General features: G+C 43.5%; 2 protein-coding genes across 5 annotated transcripts in view; one reads left to right on the top strand and one right to left on the bottom strand.

The window, feature by feature from the left end:
* The first annotated feature begins 478 nt into the window (after positions 1-478).
* On the top strand, positions 479-6,918 carry degs2 (delta(4)-desaturase, sphingolipid 2). Its single transcript, XM_012826842.3, has 3 exons — positions 479-662; positions 3,918-4,660; positions 5,823-6,918. The coding sequence occupies exons 1-3, from the start codon at positions 581-583 to the stop codon at positions 5,964-5,966; spliced, it is 969 nt and encodes a 322-aa protein (XP_012682296.1). The 5' UTR covers positions 479-580; the 3' UTR covers positions 5,967-6,918.
* Positions 6,919-7,698: 780 nt separating this feature from the next.
* The window catches only part of evla (Enah/Vasp-like a), a 37,361-nt gene continuing 29,207 nt past the window's right edge, over positions 7,699-15,852 (bottom strand). For 3 of the 4 annotated variants that reach the window (XM_031580334.2, XM_012826845.2, XM_031580336.2), the window contains 9 exons: positions 14,081-15,118; positions 12,559-12,836; positions 11,558-11,673; positions 11,192-11,231; positions 11,037-11,094; positions 10,653-10,713; positions 10,016-10,073; positions 9,773-9,830; positions 7,699-8,670 (listed from right to left, as the gene is read on the bottom strand). In XM_031580334.2, coding sequence (XP_031436194.1) covers positions 8,633-8,670; positions 9,773-9,830; positions 10,016-10,073; positions 10,653-10,713; positions 11,037-11,094; positions 11,192-11,231; positions 11,558-11,673; positions 12,559-12,836; positions 14,081-15,118 — 1,745 coding nt within the window. In that variant the 3' untranslated portion in view covers positions 7,699-8,632. The remainder of the gene's footprint in view (positions 8,671-9,772; positions 9,831-10,015; positions 10,074-10,652; positions 10,714-11,036; positions 11,095-11,191; positions 11,232-11,557; positions 11,674-12,558; positions 12,837-14,080; positions 15,119-15,852) is intronic. The other variant, XM_031580335.1, reaches the window with a different exon arrangement.

Here is a 15,852-nt window from a genome sequence, read left to right as displayed (position 1 = left end):
AGAAGATGAAACTTAGCCTACAGGTTGCTAAAGGAAATGACAACAACAGTGATCCCATTAAGGGTAAATGGCTTGGCCTTTGTGAGAAAAGGAAAAACTAACCAAAAGAGGCTGTTCCCGAGCCTTAAAGCTGATTTGAATAATATATTGCCTAAGCTTTTCATTTAATTTTCATTTTACTGGGGACAAAAACAACAGGCTATGGCATGCATGACCATTTACAACAGAGAAAGTCGTTGGACATTTACACGCTGAATGTAGGATATTAATAAACATCGTTTATAAATAATCTCCTAAATATCCTGCATATAATACATATATTTTAATGTCCAATTATTTATTGCCTACATTGTATTATTAAAATTGGCCTATCAACAACCACATGTTTCTATAATGTTGAACCTGTTCTTGATAGTAGGCTATAGCCTACTTCAGAGTTGTTTGACCGGACCTCACGTCATTTCACTCTGGGAGTGGCTCTGTCACACCTGTATTACCCGAGGGTGTGTCATCCTAAAGAGGAGTCGGAGCTGGATTACTTTCAACGTAACCTACACACACACCGCAATCAAGTGTCGAAATGGGGAAGGCAACTGGGCGCTGGGACTTTGAATGGGTTTATAATGAGCAGCCGCATACTTTACGAAGGAAAGAAATTCTAGGTAAGAATTTGTATATACATCGTTCATGAAAATGATTGTCGGTCAGTAATCTGAAGCATAGCCTATTTGTTTGTTTAAAGCGTGTCCTTGTTTAAAAAGTGCGTCTTTGTCAAAATTAGGCAGTGCTAAAGACTTCAATAGAGAGCTATCAGTGTAGACTACTTCTGGAAATGGTTTTGTCTGGTGTGAAAACACGTATCACGCGTTAGAATATTGATGATTTAATTCATGGTGAAGACATAAGTTTGTGTAATGCACCTGTTTTCCGGTGAGTAGCCCATGCTCTATGTGAGAACTTACTTGTGCTAAGTCAGACCATTATGCAACTTTCAACAGGGAAGACAAATTGTGGCTTTCCAGGTGTTCATATTATTAAACGCCAATTATGCTTTAGACTTTTTCATTTATTTGTCAGTCTGTGAAAACGTTGCACAATACCAGTTACAGGATCAATTCATTAAGGATATTATAATGAAGCAATGGGATATTGACTGGCTGTTCTTTAAGATGGTTAAAATTGACTCGTTTGTGGAAACTTTGGACAGACCTATGATGACCAGAATGAGTTGGTTTCCATGTAGTTATTGTTTATTTGTATATTCCAGAGTGTTCTATAATCTTGGTGGGGCTAAAGTTCAACAAACAGTGTGTCCATAATCAGAAAGTCTGTTAGTCTCAATTTCAGCAAACCAGTTTCAAATTCTTGACTACAGCCAGGGTCAAACTTGAAATATGTAAGATGATCACACGCAAAAGACTCTCATGCCTCCTGCTGGGAATATGGCAATATGTTCCATCAGATGTGGATGACAAAGCCATAGGCTTGATGGTAACGGGGCACAAGACGTGAGTAATGGCACACAGACACAGAGGATAGCATGACCATGAACACTGACCAGGGGACAAAAGTCAGGACAGTACCAACAGACTTCTCTGAGTCTGATCTCGCTGTTTTCATTGGTGCCCTTTCTATGGCCTTTAAGACCTCGATTTTATGTTGTGTAGTAGCTGGGAATTCTCAGAAATGATTGGAAGTAATCCTGCTGTATTCTGTTTATATTTCCAATTCACAGTAAGATCTTGAATACAACTTCCAAAAATCAGTCTAAGCGCAATAATATTTCATATTCTGTGAATGAGCAGACTGCTGAGAGCTACTTCACCCCTGTTGCTTCTTAAATATTAATAGCTTTTGTTTTTATTAACACCACAGTAGCCCCTGAGGAAAATTGGCTCAGGTGTTGCAGTAGAATTTCCTTGGCAGAACAAAGGGTGTGACAGTTTGTAGACTGTGTTTTTTGTCACCATGGTGTTGTAACATTTCCACACCACAGAGACAAGCAATCGGTTATGGGCTTCCTGGTGTTAACATACTGCTCAAGGGGAGACCAGTAACCATTTCTGCTCAAACTTTTATATGGGCTTAGCATTTGGGGGGAAGCTAAAACAACAATGGAATGACATGATGGTTTTTCTATGTAACACTGACAAGGGTCTAGCTGTCTCCAAGAGTTTTAACTCACCCTGTCCCATCTCTTTTCTCCTCTCTCTATTGATTTATGTCTCGATTGTAGTAGTACAAATGAATTGATTTGGACACCACTGAGTTACAGGAGGAGACGGTTGCACTTGTAGATACGTATCCCATAATATTATGGAAAGTGACTGCAAATTTACATAACACAACTGAAGAGATGTCTATGGGAAAGCAATCGACTTGTCATCACTTAGATAAATTGGTGGTTCCTCATATGCCACCATTGTGTTGATGTGGAGAAGGTGAGTCATGAGGGACCACAGTGGTTTTCCCTGTTTTATGACACATGGTTATTCATTAACCCCTCAAACACACAAGGGTTCATGTGAACTTACAATGAACCAGATGTGGATTAAACCATGTATTTAAAAATGTGTGCATCAAATCTATGGACAATCCTTTTGATTGTAAATGGATAAACAACACTAAATGAATGAATCGGCTTGTTGCCTTATTGTTGAACAGGGAAATCAACCGTAAGGTGTCAACGTTGCCATGGCGTCATTCTACAGGGACATGTTATAGTGTGTTTTATCTTCTGGAAGGTGAAGTCAATCCAAAAGGCAGTAGGGGAAAAGCTGAATGGTTTCTTAAATTACTTTGCTATAAATAGCCTGTTAAGACCACTCCAAATGCTCACCAAGGTGACCTTTATTATCAGAGAAAAGACAGGGACTTCTGCATTACCTCTTATAAATAATGAATGGAAAAAGTGGGCGGAAAAACAAAATGATCAGCAAAGCAAGCAGAAGAAAAAACAATGGCTTCAGACCATTCAGGATTGAAACCGATATTGAGGGAACTCTGTGAAACCTGCGAGGAACTCAAACCCTAGTTTTAGTTTTGAAAAGGTGCTGACAAAATATTCCAACTCACTTTGAACCCATCGAGCCTCTCCCTGGAATGACGATGCAAATCATGGTCACACCATGCAAATGGTCACAAGATGAGAAGATGGGACATATTTGCGTAAATAGTAGCCCGATAAAAAAAAGTCTGTTGAGCATGAGCAGGCGAAATATCAGAATCATGTTTATGATTCTGATTCTGATATTTCGCCTGCTCAACATAAGTGCAACTGACAGTGTTGGTTTCTAAAACTCTTGGTCACTTTTTTGTGAATGTTCGTGATACTCTTGGGAACCACTTTTTAATTTGGGAGAATATGATTTTAAAAGGAATTACAAGGTACAAAACAACACTTCTACTAATTGAACTGGGCTGTTGCCAGGAATATTGTCCTCCCAAGGGCCAAAGCATTAGGCGGTGATTCAATTACCGTATATTGTTATGCAGTGCCACAATATCTGTTGAACCGTAAAGGCTGCTAAAGACTATTAAAGGACTATTAAATCCAAAAGCTTGTCTTGTGCCCTAAATTGTGCAAGATCAGAATTTCCAATAATGTATTGTTATGGTGATGCTTACCAGAGAGATATAAGGCACCGACAGACCAGTCACCAGGACCACAAATAACCATTTGCAGAGTGAGATAAAGGATCAGCAGTTTTGCCCATCAGTGGCGAAGCTCAAATAACTCATCGGCTGGTATTATCATGGGTAACAGAACATGCTGTTTCTGATTGTTGACAACCACAGATTGACAGCCACAAGTGATTTACAGTTTGTACTTGAAGCATTTTCTTGATGGTTGAACGTGATTAAACTCGTATTATGTGAATTTATATGTATTTTTGTATTTTCTGTTTGATTGACAGCTAAATACCCAGAGATTAAGTCCCTGATGGGCCATGATCCACAGCTGAAATGGGTGGTATCAGGGATGGTCCTCACTCAGCTACTGGCCTGTTACATGGTGCATGACCTCCCCTGGAAATGGCTGTTTTTCTGGGCCTATGCCTTTGGCGGCTGCATCAACCACTCGCTCACGCTGGCCATCCACGACATCTCTCACAACGTGGCCTTTGGCAACAAGCAGGCGCGCTTGAACCGTTGGTTTGCCATGTTTGCCAACCTCCCCATTGGCCTGCCCTATTCCGCCTCTTTCAAGAAGTACCACATCGACCACCACCGCTACCTGGGCGGGGACGGCCTGGACGTAGACATCCCTACGGACCTGGAGGGCTGGTTCTTCAGCACGCCTCTGCGGAAGGTGGTCTGGCTCTTCCTCCAGCCTTTATTCTACGCACTGCGCCCTCTGGTGGTAAACCCCAAGCCACTGACCCAGCTGGAGATACTGAATGGTGTTGTCCAGCTTGTGGTGGATGTCCTTATCTACTACCTCTGGGGGCTGAAGCCTATCATTTACCTGATCGCAGGCTCCCTCCTGTGCATGGGCCTGCACCCCATCTCGGGACACTTTATCGCTGAGCACTACATGTTCCTGAAGGGCCACGAGACATACTCCTACTACGGCCCCCTCAACTCGATCACCTTCAACGTGGGCTACCACATGGAGCACCATGACTTCCCCAGCATCCCCGGCAGTAGACTACCACTGGTGAGTAGCCTCATTTCGTTTGGCCAGACTCTTTGATTGTCTTTTTCAGATCTGAGAAACTAATCAATGTGCTTCTTGAGAAATGTTGTGCACTAATGAACAACCTCAAGCTTAAACTGTGCCACCCCCTTTACTCTCTTTGTGTAGCTCTTACACAAAAATATGTCTTGCGTAGTGGGAAATTGCATCAGAGCAGGTGAATTATGAACCTTTTGTCATCGGATGATGTATTATCTGGTTCGCTTCAGAGGCCTTGATGGATAAGTGCAGATAAGATTCCCCATCCCTTGTTTGTAGTACTTGTGGTTGCATAGTCACCTAACCAAATAGATGTATACTGACCTGTTTTGTTCCATAACAATGGATACCTGCTAGGCGCACAGTTCGCTAACTAAGTGCTTTGTATGATTTTACAGGTTGGCATATGTTCAAAAAGAGATTTAAAACAAATACAGCATTTTCTGTGTTCACATGATTTAATTCATGATGAAGTTACTGAAAGATGTGTGAGTGTGCTTCATAGTGTTAAGCAAGACATCTTCAAAGTCCATGTCAATAGTTGCCTTCATTAAAGACAGCTAGACTAACACTGCTTTTGTGGAACAGGGTGGAGTTATTGAATAATTGTGTTTGTTTTATCACTGACCTTAGCTCAGAGCCATTCATATTTCAAAACTCATAGGAATGTCTACCTTTTTTTGCTGAGAAACCTTTGTCGTTTCTGCACTCTTTGGTTTGGTATGTAATGCCGGGGGCTTTGAGATTGCGTCTTTATCACTTATATTGATCGAAACCGCAGGCTGAGTGACACATTAACCACGTTCGAGCACTCAGCGGACGGACAGCCTTTCACTCTACACATGCCTGAGGGGGAGTCACATACATTTATCATACTTCTGCCATGGAACTATTAGATTGGGCTTTATGGCTTTCCACACTCTTAAGGACTACTCCCTATGCCAAAGATACGACACTGTGCTCCTCTCCTAATTTATTACTTACTGCTGGAGCTCAAAGGTGCATTATGTATTCCACAGAACAGAATGCAGTGAGTCGAGTTTGACAGCCTTGTTGAAACACACCAAGGAGTCTTGATGTGAAGTCCCTACTTAGCCACAGTCCTTTAGTAGAGAGTTGAGTTTAACTGGGCTTTTCTGTGCAGGTAAAGAAGATTGCAGCGGAGTTCTACGACCCCCTACCCCAGCATACGTCCTGGGCACGCGTGCTGTGGGACTTTGTGTTCGACGACAGCATCGGCCCCTACGCTAGAATCAAGCGCCAATACAAGCTAGTCAAACAGGAATGAAGGCCCCTGTCAAGTGATGTGTGCACTACGTAGTTAAAACTTTGTGTTTCTCTGTGTTGCTTGTCCACACATAATAGAGGTTAAATAAATGTTTCAGCTCGGGGGAGTTTAAGACTCACACACCCAACCCTGAAACCATGACAATTCCTTTTCCTTCCCAAACCTGTTTTTCTTGTACCTGTTTGTCTCGGGATAATCCCAAAGGATGATTGTCGCTTGTTGGGGCATAAACCAGCAACCAAACTCCATCAAGGAGTGCAAACCATTCTGGAGTACTGTACTGTATCATTTTGGCCATGTGTTACCAGAGGTGTAGTGTGAATTAGGAGGGGATTATGATTTTAAAAGGAGTAAGGAGTCCCTATCCTGAATATCTGACCTCAGTTTGAGGCCCAAACGTTACTTTAGCTTTGATTAAAATCCAACCATGCTGTCATTCGAAGTATCTAGGAAATAAACAGTAAATAACATTTTGCCATGTATAATTACTTATCCATTCAGTTTGGAAAGTTGTGTTGACATTGACAGAACTTTCATATATTTGAAGGTAAATCTAATTCCAAGTGATTTTTGTTTATTTACTGCCACTACTAAGTGGACAGAGGATTGCGGAGATGAAATGGACATTGTAACTTATCGAGTTGTATTGGATGCCGTTTAAATTTGGGGAAGCCGTTTACTGTATGCTGCTCACTTTTATTCATGAAAATTATCTGCACATAAGGCTCTGAGTTGTAAAAAAAACTTTTTAATATTTCTATATATAATGTTTGACAAGAAATATTTATAATGTTCCTCTACCATATTTAATTATGGAATTCTTTCCTTCTATGTTTTGCAATAACCGCAATTGTCTGCACTAGCATGACTTCATTTCACTGTTAGTTTGAATATGATTTTTACACAAAGATGAATAACTGTTTGGAAAATTAAATTAAAGAAATAATGTATAGACAGGAAATCACGTCTTTCTTTTATAACGAGGTCTTATGTTGTTTGAAGTGTAACAAAATACAGAGTGGTAATAGGCTGAGTGGTTTGTGCTGTATCTAGTTGATCATGGAGGGCTCATTCCGGTCATACTGGTCTTTTGGAACCTCCCAAATCATAACGCTAAAGCTGAGAACAGGTTCCTTGTTTCATTTCACAGTAAGATTAGTGTGGTGTCCCCCTCTCAGCTTGGCTTGTGCTGCAAACGAAGTTCTCGGTCACTCTCTGGAAAGGTTCTCTTGCTGTGGCTCTGCCTACAGATACAGTGCACTTCTAGCTCAAGTTAAAGAGGCTTACAATCATCTTACCAGTGTGATTTCAAGGCCCTTTTATAGTGCTTTACCTAGGCTCTCGTGCCATGGTTATTGATTCAAATAATTCGTTGCCACATCTTTTGTAACTGAAATATGGTGCTTTTTCATTAAACGGTGAAGAACTGTCAGCAGTGAGGTATGTGGACTGTAAAAAAGGCATCGTTACTGTGTCAGGGATGGATCTATGGCCTTGTGTACGTCGCTTTGGACAAAAGCGTCTGCTAAATGACTCAATGTAAATGTAAATGTTCCCATGTCAGGCACATCACCAGCCACCTCACAATAGGACCAAGGCATGGTATCCACAAGTTAAACATTGACACTTCCATTTCTATTGTCATTATTATTATATTTGGAGGGAAGTTCTTCATTGTTTTTAAGAAGGACATGCTCAGCATATTTCAGAAAAACACAACAGAGTCGAACAGTTATGTTTAAACCCATTTATCAACATTTAAAACAAGGAATAATCTAGTCAAAGGATATACTGAAAGGCCTGATCGTTCACCATATCTTTCCAGCCAAACTTAACTGAAAATTGTCATAAAAATCAAAAGGTCATACCGATGCATCATAAGGTCGTAGTGTCCCAAAAAAGCAACCAGTTCTGTTCACACAACCAATTCAAGTTCAAACTTAAAAAAAATAACTAAAAGAAACAAATATCTCCAGTGATCTTATACATCTGTTGGCAAAGAAAAATAAAATCTCTTTAGAAAACCCTGCTGAGGTCAGAGGCCTATATGTGCTTATCAAAAACCAAAGAATAAAGAAACTAATATAAAATATCAAAGGCTGACATAGATGGTGTGCAACTTTCTCTATATCTATACTTGTAATAAAATTATTAGAACAGTAATATTTATTTATGTCAAATAAAACAATGAAACAATAAAAACTTGGAAAACAATAGCTTTGCCAGATTTAATACATATATGTTTTTTTTTCTGTAAGACTTGACAGACTATGGGCAGCAGGCCACACATGGGGCTTCATCTTTGAATACAGGAAAAATAGAAAATACAGTGTGAGTGTCCAACATCCTCTCATCCATCTCTCCATCCTTACACCCATCCATCCATCCGTTCATTCAACCATCCATTCATTCATTCGCTCGCTCGCTTGCTCAACTCACTTGTCTTTTTTGTCTTACTGTTCTTCGTTCTCTTTTCTTGTCTCATTTTTTACTTCCCCTAGCATTTGCTTAGTTGATGCTACTGTTGCATGTCTGCAAGTTCGTGGCAAACTTCCCATGACGCGACAGAAATGTCGTAGAAACATTCCCTCCCAACTTGGCACCTCTTCCCCTCGCTTTCCCTCGCTCCGTCCCCAACGGCCTGCTGTGGTCACATTCCGGGAGGATTATGTCGAACTCATCCTGGTGACCTCTCTTCTAATGGCTGCACAGGAGACAGACAATATGAAAAATAAGTGCAAAGTGCAGTTGTCATAGAATTAATAAACATAATAACAAGGAATTAACAGGTACAAGAAATAATATATAGATTACTAGCTCATGATGAAAAATCCCATAATCCATCAATAAAGTATATTCAATTAATATATTGCTTCTTTAACTTTCTCTGTGTGCTTGTAGTAGCACAAATAATGTTAATGTGTCATTATGTTTTTTTTTTTTTTTTTTAAGAATTTCGAAAAAAAACATTACTAGAAAGAGCAGCAAGCTAGTAATTGATTGGAGCTTCAATCGCATGTTGTATTTTACAGCATTAAGTGTGCAAAGCTATAGATTAAATATGCCAAGACCCTTTCCATGATGAAGTAGACATACTTTCATCACACAAATCAGACAACTCTGGTTTCAGCATATGATCGGTTTTAAGATAATCATGTGATGGTGATGTAATAAGGTGATGATGTCAACCCTGACAAATATACAAATACACCGATTGTTCCTTATTAGCATGGCAAAGGTGACGCCCTCTAAACAGTATATAAGGGCAGGTGTTGTGTCATGTGCAAATACTCTGACACATGCCCAAAGGCAATCTGAAACGGATCAGCAGCCAGTCATCCGTCTCATTAAATAGATCTATGTGATCTCTAAAAGATCAGTATGTAAGCCATTCAGAAGCTGAACGCACACTGTTTCACAATATAATCGTTATAAATACTCTAAAACATAATAATCTAAATTTGCTTATATGATATTCATGCGTTTTTTTTATGTTCCTCAAATTTAAAACTTATATTTTCTTGCGTTGGACAAACATTTTTTTTTTTTTTATCTTGGTAAGAGTGCTCTCTTTTCTCTTCCCTAAGAGAAGAGCAAAAATAAGAAAACATCGGTGAATCCCAGAAATCAACGGGTACTAACAAAATAAGAACAAACCAATGGGTACTAACAAAAAAAGAACAAATCGTGGGTACAAACAAAACATTTAAATACATTTGATCGTATATCGCTTCCTGCATGAGGCCCAATGATTGTTCCTGAGTCATGGTTACAGTACACGCAATCAATGACTCAGCAAATCTTACCATCGATAATCTCATCTTTCACCTTATGCAATTCACGGACCACTTCCTCCAAGATCTCCTGAGAAGAGAAAGGAAAGACTCTACAATGAACTCTTTGTGTAATGACATATTTTGGTTTGGTTAAGCAGTTTGGTTAAGCATACACGTGAACACACACAAACGCAGACACATACACACACACACAAACACACACACACACACACACACACACACACACACTAACAAAGAGGTTTGGAGCAGTACCTGTTTCATTCTGTCATATTCTGTGTCTCCATCACTGCTAGTGCCAACAGGTCTCACCCTGTGTAGAAAAAGGTCATCAAGATATAACCAACTATAGTTAGACTGCCTCAAAAACGGATTCTTAGATAGATAGAGTTTATCTCACTGCAACATTGTACACAAACACAACCAACTGTGAAACAAAGGAAGCACACCTAAGATAAAAAAAGGAGTGAAAAAATAGGTCAAGGTGCCTGGAAAAATATGAGAACAACTTTGTCCTGTTCATCATTTAAAACCTACTCTATACACAGATCAAACAAACTCAAAACCTCCATTTGAATCAGTAACCATTCCCAATCTCACATTAGGGTCCTGTTTTCTTGCCCTACCCTCTGCATACCTGCGCTTCTGTGATCTTAAGCCTTTATTGGACGCCTAAAACCACAGGCTATTCATTTCGCCATAGCAACCAGTTCCAAGCAATTGGTTCATGTGCACTGGATCAATATTGGATGTGTGTGCCCTTATCTTGGGCCCTATGCAACACAATTCCATTTGATTTGTCTGTGAGCACTTTGTGACCTGCACTTGTTTATGTGTGTATGGAAGAGGTTTAGGGTGGTCTGGGAGTTAAGCAAGATCATGAGTCTCCTACCTCGACACAGCAGAAGATTTGTCTGTTGAGTTGGCTCGATCCCATGGCTTTTTAAGAGCATCTGTAAGACAGAGGGGTCATTGTCAGTGGATAGATGGGTTTAGCGCACTCCTATGACAAAGTCGATTCAATGAGAGCCATCCACTAATTCATCTCCTATATAAACCGTCTAATCTAATACTGTACTGATTATTATGTTAGTATGAAGGAATTCATCATATTTTCCAATTTAAATTATTTTATCTAAATGTTTAAATGACTGATTGAACTGAAGAAAAATCACTGAACTATTCAGAGACTAATTGTCGTATAGTATTAATGATGATATTGCTGATACTGCAATGCCCATTATAATCTATCTCCTCATTCAATCTGCCCATGAACCTGTGGAGTTTTGCTGACAACCTCGTGTGATGAGTGAGGGGGAGCCATTGGTCTCTTCCTGGAAAGCAAGAGAGTAAGAACATGAATATAACACTGACAAACAAAAGTTATGTAATACATTTAGATAAAAAAAAACAATTGGAAGGAAAACACACCTTCTGGCTTTCCTCATCGGGTTTCTCTGAAGCTTTCCTCCTGTCAAAAAAAGATACGAAAGTCTCAATGGTGCCTCAAAAATCCACTAGTAATTTGTCTACATACATTAAGATGCATGTATCCTGGCTATCCTGGTAAAGAGGAAAAAGTGACCATGTTGAGTGACTCTAGATGCTGCTGATTCCTTTTCATGCTTATGGGTTTCACCAAGATGACATCCCCAAAATCTAAATACAAACCATTACATTCTATTAGAATGGCTACCAGCTGTATAGATGTGGTAACTTAATGACACAGGCTCTTAGAGATAACTACGACTAGAGACAGTTTGATGGCACTTTCTCTCAACCGGGTTGACCTCTGACCTTCGTGCCAGTATGGCATGCATCTCCTGCATGAGACCCTCGCCACCGCCTCCGCTGCCACCACTCGACCGGTTGGCATCGCTCTTGACAACGGCTGCCCCCGAGGCCTCCTCAGGCTAAAGGGTGGTAAACACAGAGCGTTAGCGAGCCAACAGGTAAACACATTCAAACAAACAAAATCAATATGCTGAAATGCAGCAACATAGTTTTAGTTATTTACTAAAATGACCTGAAAATGTTCTGATAAGTGATAAAACACTCCTTCAAATACAACAAGCAATGTGATTACGACCGTAACGTCTTGATTTTACAGTAAAAGCCTTGCTGGTAGCATTTATATAAATAAAAAAAATGGGGAGTGATGTAAATTCAGCTACACAGTCAAACGCGTGGACTCTAAATGTTAGGACTTAAGGCTGCAAGATTGCATTCAAAGCTTGAGAAAAGATGCCCCCGGAGTGTAAAGCTGTTTTCAGACATGAACTGCGACCCCTGAACTTATCTAGACGTTACCCAGAGGGCCTGTCTGTGAGAACGCAAATGTCACAATCAGCTGGACCAGACATTAAACTGACTTTACCCTGCCAGCTCCCTGCTAGAGAGTCTGTTTAATGCCCGATTGAGTATGAATAGAGAGTGTCATTATCCATAGAATTCACAGCAATCGAGCGGGCATATTGAAATCCCTCACCACACGGACGACCCAGCAAAGAGACAAAGCGACCATCTGCCATTCACTTTCAATGAAAGTTGGTGATTCACGGCGACAAGAGACAAGTGGCCGTTGCAAAGCCAACTAGACAGGCTGAAAATAGACTGGACGTCTATTTTATGCAAGCTACTTTCAGCTACCTTCACTGGTCATTGTGTGACAAAGGTTTGTTGTGAATTATGAGCTGTGTTATGAACTGCGTTATGTTCTGTCTGTGCGTGTGTGTGTGTGTGTGTGTGTGTATGTGTGTGTCTGTGTGTGTGTGTGTGTGTGTGAGACATTGACTGACCATCTGCACTTTGCGCAGCTTGGCTCCTGCCAGGGCTGCTGCTAGCCCTGCCGGGGAGGCCTCCTTGTTCTGCCCCCCAAGGCCGTCACCAGCCGGCAGCGGAGGGGGTGCGGGGGGAGTGCCCACACTGGGGGGTGGGGGCCCTGGGGGGGGCGGGGGTGCCATGGGGGCCATGGGTGCCATGGGGGCCATGGGGACTGGGGCAGGAGGGGGCGCAACGGGCGCAGCCACCGAGGACGAGTGCTGCATGGCAGGGTGCCCAGGGGGGAGCGGAGGACCTACAGAGGGAAATAGAGAGAGAGAGAGAGAGAGAGAAGGAAAGAGAAAGAGAAAGAGACAGACAGACAGACATTCAAAGGTTCTATAGATGCCAGAGCTAAGATGACAGGTTAGTGTTACGACCTGCACTGGATCTACACACTGACTTACATACCGACTAGGTCAGCCATACGTATCCAGGCAGACTTGCTATGTATGTCTCTCTTTATTTGGAGTGGCACGTAAATCCACAGCATTCTGACAGGTATAAATCAGCTGTGTCCAGAAATGTAGCTTTTGAAATAAACACGCGAACACGGGAAAGCATATAAATGTAAGTTCCTCGCTACTCTGACGCATTCAGCAGTGCTGAGATGCCAGGTTAGCATGACGGAGGGTTCGGAGCATCGGCTGGAAACCTGATCTGGGAGGCTAAAATCTGCAGGCAAAAGCAACCCTAGCCCGACGTGCCCTATTGACTCTCTTTCCCTTTATAGTGCAAAGCAGCACGGGGCTGTCAGCAATTTCAGGGCTAGTTTCCCATGGTAGTTTCGAGACACGCAGTCACAACCCCCCAGGCCTCGTGTAAGCGGTCACAAGTGTGCGATGGCACAGGAGGGCAGGTGTGTTTGAGTGAGTGGGAGTGGGAATGTGAGCATGCGTGCGCTCGCTCACTCGCTCGCTTGCCACACACTTGGCTGCATTGTTAGTCAAACAGGTTCCTGTGGATGTTGCAGGCTGTGGAGGGGAGCCTGTGCGTATGCGTAGCATGTCACTGGTCCTGTTACACTGGATGACAGAGACTGGCTTAGTCTGAAGGTGTAGTTAGGGGGGACTGTTGCCAAACACACACATCCGTCCATCAACCCCCACATAGGCACACACACACACTCAATCACACACAGAAACACACACACAGACAATCACACAAAAACACACACACACACAAACACATACACAGACAATCACATACATAGACACACACTCAACACACACACACACACACACACACACACACACACACACACACACACACTCAATCTCACACACACACACACACTCAATCACACACACACACACACACACACACACACACACACACACACACAAAATCACACACACACAATCACACACACACACTCAATCACACACACACACATACACACACACATATACACACAATCACACATACACGCAATCAGTGTGTACAAAGGCGTGGGTTGTCCTTTTGCCCCTTCCCCTCTCCAGCTCCTTTGGTACTTACTCATAACTGGCAGGGGAGCCTGAAAGATGGGAGAGGGTGTCGTCTTGGGAGAGGCCCCCTCGACGAGGGTGTAAGAGGGGGGTGAGGTGGTGCTGTAGGGGGGCACCCCCTGGTACATTTGCTGCTGCTGCTGCTGCTGTTGCTGCTGCTGCTGTAGTTGTTGCTGGAGGAATGCAGAAGGAGAGGGGAACTGGGGCGGGTGACTGGGGACCTGAATGGGCTGAGCGCTCATGGGGGGCAGGCAGAGAGCCTCGCAGCAGGGGGCGTAAGAGAGCGGCGCGGCCATCTGGACCTGCGGCTGCATCGGCGGGGGGGTTTGGTGGTGGTGTGGTTGTGGGTGCGGGTAAGGGTGCTGCTGCTGGGTGGGGTAGTAATCTTCGGGCTGGCCGTTGATGTGCTGGTGGGCGGCTTCGTGGGACGAGGGGGTGGCTTTGCCACGGCCGTTGTTGCTGAGGGGTGGCAGGGGCAGTGCCACGGGAAGCACAGGCTGCGGGCACACTTGCTTCATGCCCCCCATGGTCATGGTCATGGGCGGGGAGTGGGAGGAGGGCAGTGTGGCGTACATGTGTGCGGCCGCCGTCGAGGCCGACCAGGTGCCGTGCTTGGGGGGCAGCGGGTGGGGGTGGAGGATGGGCTCGGGCTGCTGCTGCTGGGGGGGCATGTGGCGCATGGCCGGGGGGGAGAGGGGGATCTGGCGAACCTTACGGCCCTGGGTGGTGACGGCCGGCTGCACAGGGATGAAGGCGGAGGCCAGGGAGGTGGAGAGCTGAGAGAGCTGCTGCTGGGCCTTCCTGTTGGGGGAGTCGCACGCTTGACACCCGCTCCCCCCGCTACCACCTACGCCCCCGCTGCCATCCCGCTCGTGGGAGGAGGCTGAGGAGGAGGAGCAAGATGAGGGCGGGGAGGTGGAGGAGGCGGCCCTGATGTAGGCCGGGGGAAGGGTGTTGGCCCTGTACTGCCTGTAATCGGGAGGGGTGGCAGACTCAGACTGGAAGGGAGAGGAGGAGGCGCCAGACACTTTGAACTGAAGGGTGGAGACTGAACATACACACACAGAGAAAGAGAGAGAGAGAGAGAGAGAGAGAGAGAGAAGAGAAGCAGAGAGAGAGGTGGATAAAGGAGAGAGGTGGAAATGGCCAACAAAAATAAAACACAAAGAAAGAGAAAAAAGAGTGAGAAATGATGAAATCAAGAGCATAGCGAAAGAAGAAATGACATAATAGAAGTCAGAAGGCTTGGGTCTGCTCTGTGTTAAATCTGTCAGCTCAGGATGACACAGTGATTCTCCGATTTTTTTTTATTATAAATAAATAAATCACGTCAAGTCCCTCACCTGACAGAATTTAAATGGAACTGACCCAAACCTCAACCAAACATCAAGGCATAAAAATAGCAATGGAATACAACATGGCATAAAATGGCATCTATATAGCAGCATGAAGCTGTAGTTAAGGCATGTATATTATCCCACCACGCAACGGACACCCCCACTGAGAGCTCTGGGCCCTGGGGTGGGGAGTGTGTCTGTCTCAGGCTGAGGGGGTGTGCATACATGAACAAGCATGGAGGAGTGAAATCAGAACTGAAGTAGAAAGGAGAATGAAATAAAAATGAGGCTTGAGAGCATAGATTCGACAGAGGCTGCGCTCCTCTTCCCCCCCTTCCCCTCTCTCTGGGTTTATGTAATCGGCGTCTGCTTTAACAACAGAGCACATCGCAGCACAGTACAGCGCAGCACGGTACAGCACAGCGCAGCGCAGCACAGCTTGCCC

This window comes from Clupea harengus, chromosome 14 (assembly GCF_900700415.2).
Source record: "Clupea harengus chromosome 14, Ch_v2.0.2, whole genome shotgun sequence".
NCBI lineage: Eukaryota > Metazoa > Chordata > Actinopteri > Clupeiformes > Clupeidae > Clupea > Clupea harengus.
The sequence above is the reverse complement of the archived record's forward strand: the minus strand, read 5'-3'. Positions and strand labels throughout refer to the sequence as shown.

Bases quoted from the DNA above. Each gene is read 5' to 3' on its own strand.
- degs2 (XM_012826842.3), top strand. From the start codon at position 581: ATGGGGAAGGCAACTGGGCGCTGGGACTTTGAATGGGTTTATAATGAG. The intron at 663-3,917 runs GTAAGAATTTGT...TTTGATTGACAG, and splicing joins ACGAAGGAAAGAAATTCTAG to CTAAATACCCAGAGATTAAG. The intron at 4,661-5,822 runs GTGAGTAGCCTC...TTTTCTGTGCAG, and splicing joins CCGGCAGTAGACTACCACTG to GTAAAGAAGATTGCAGCGGA.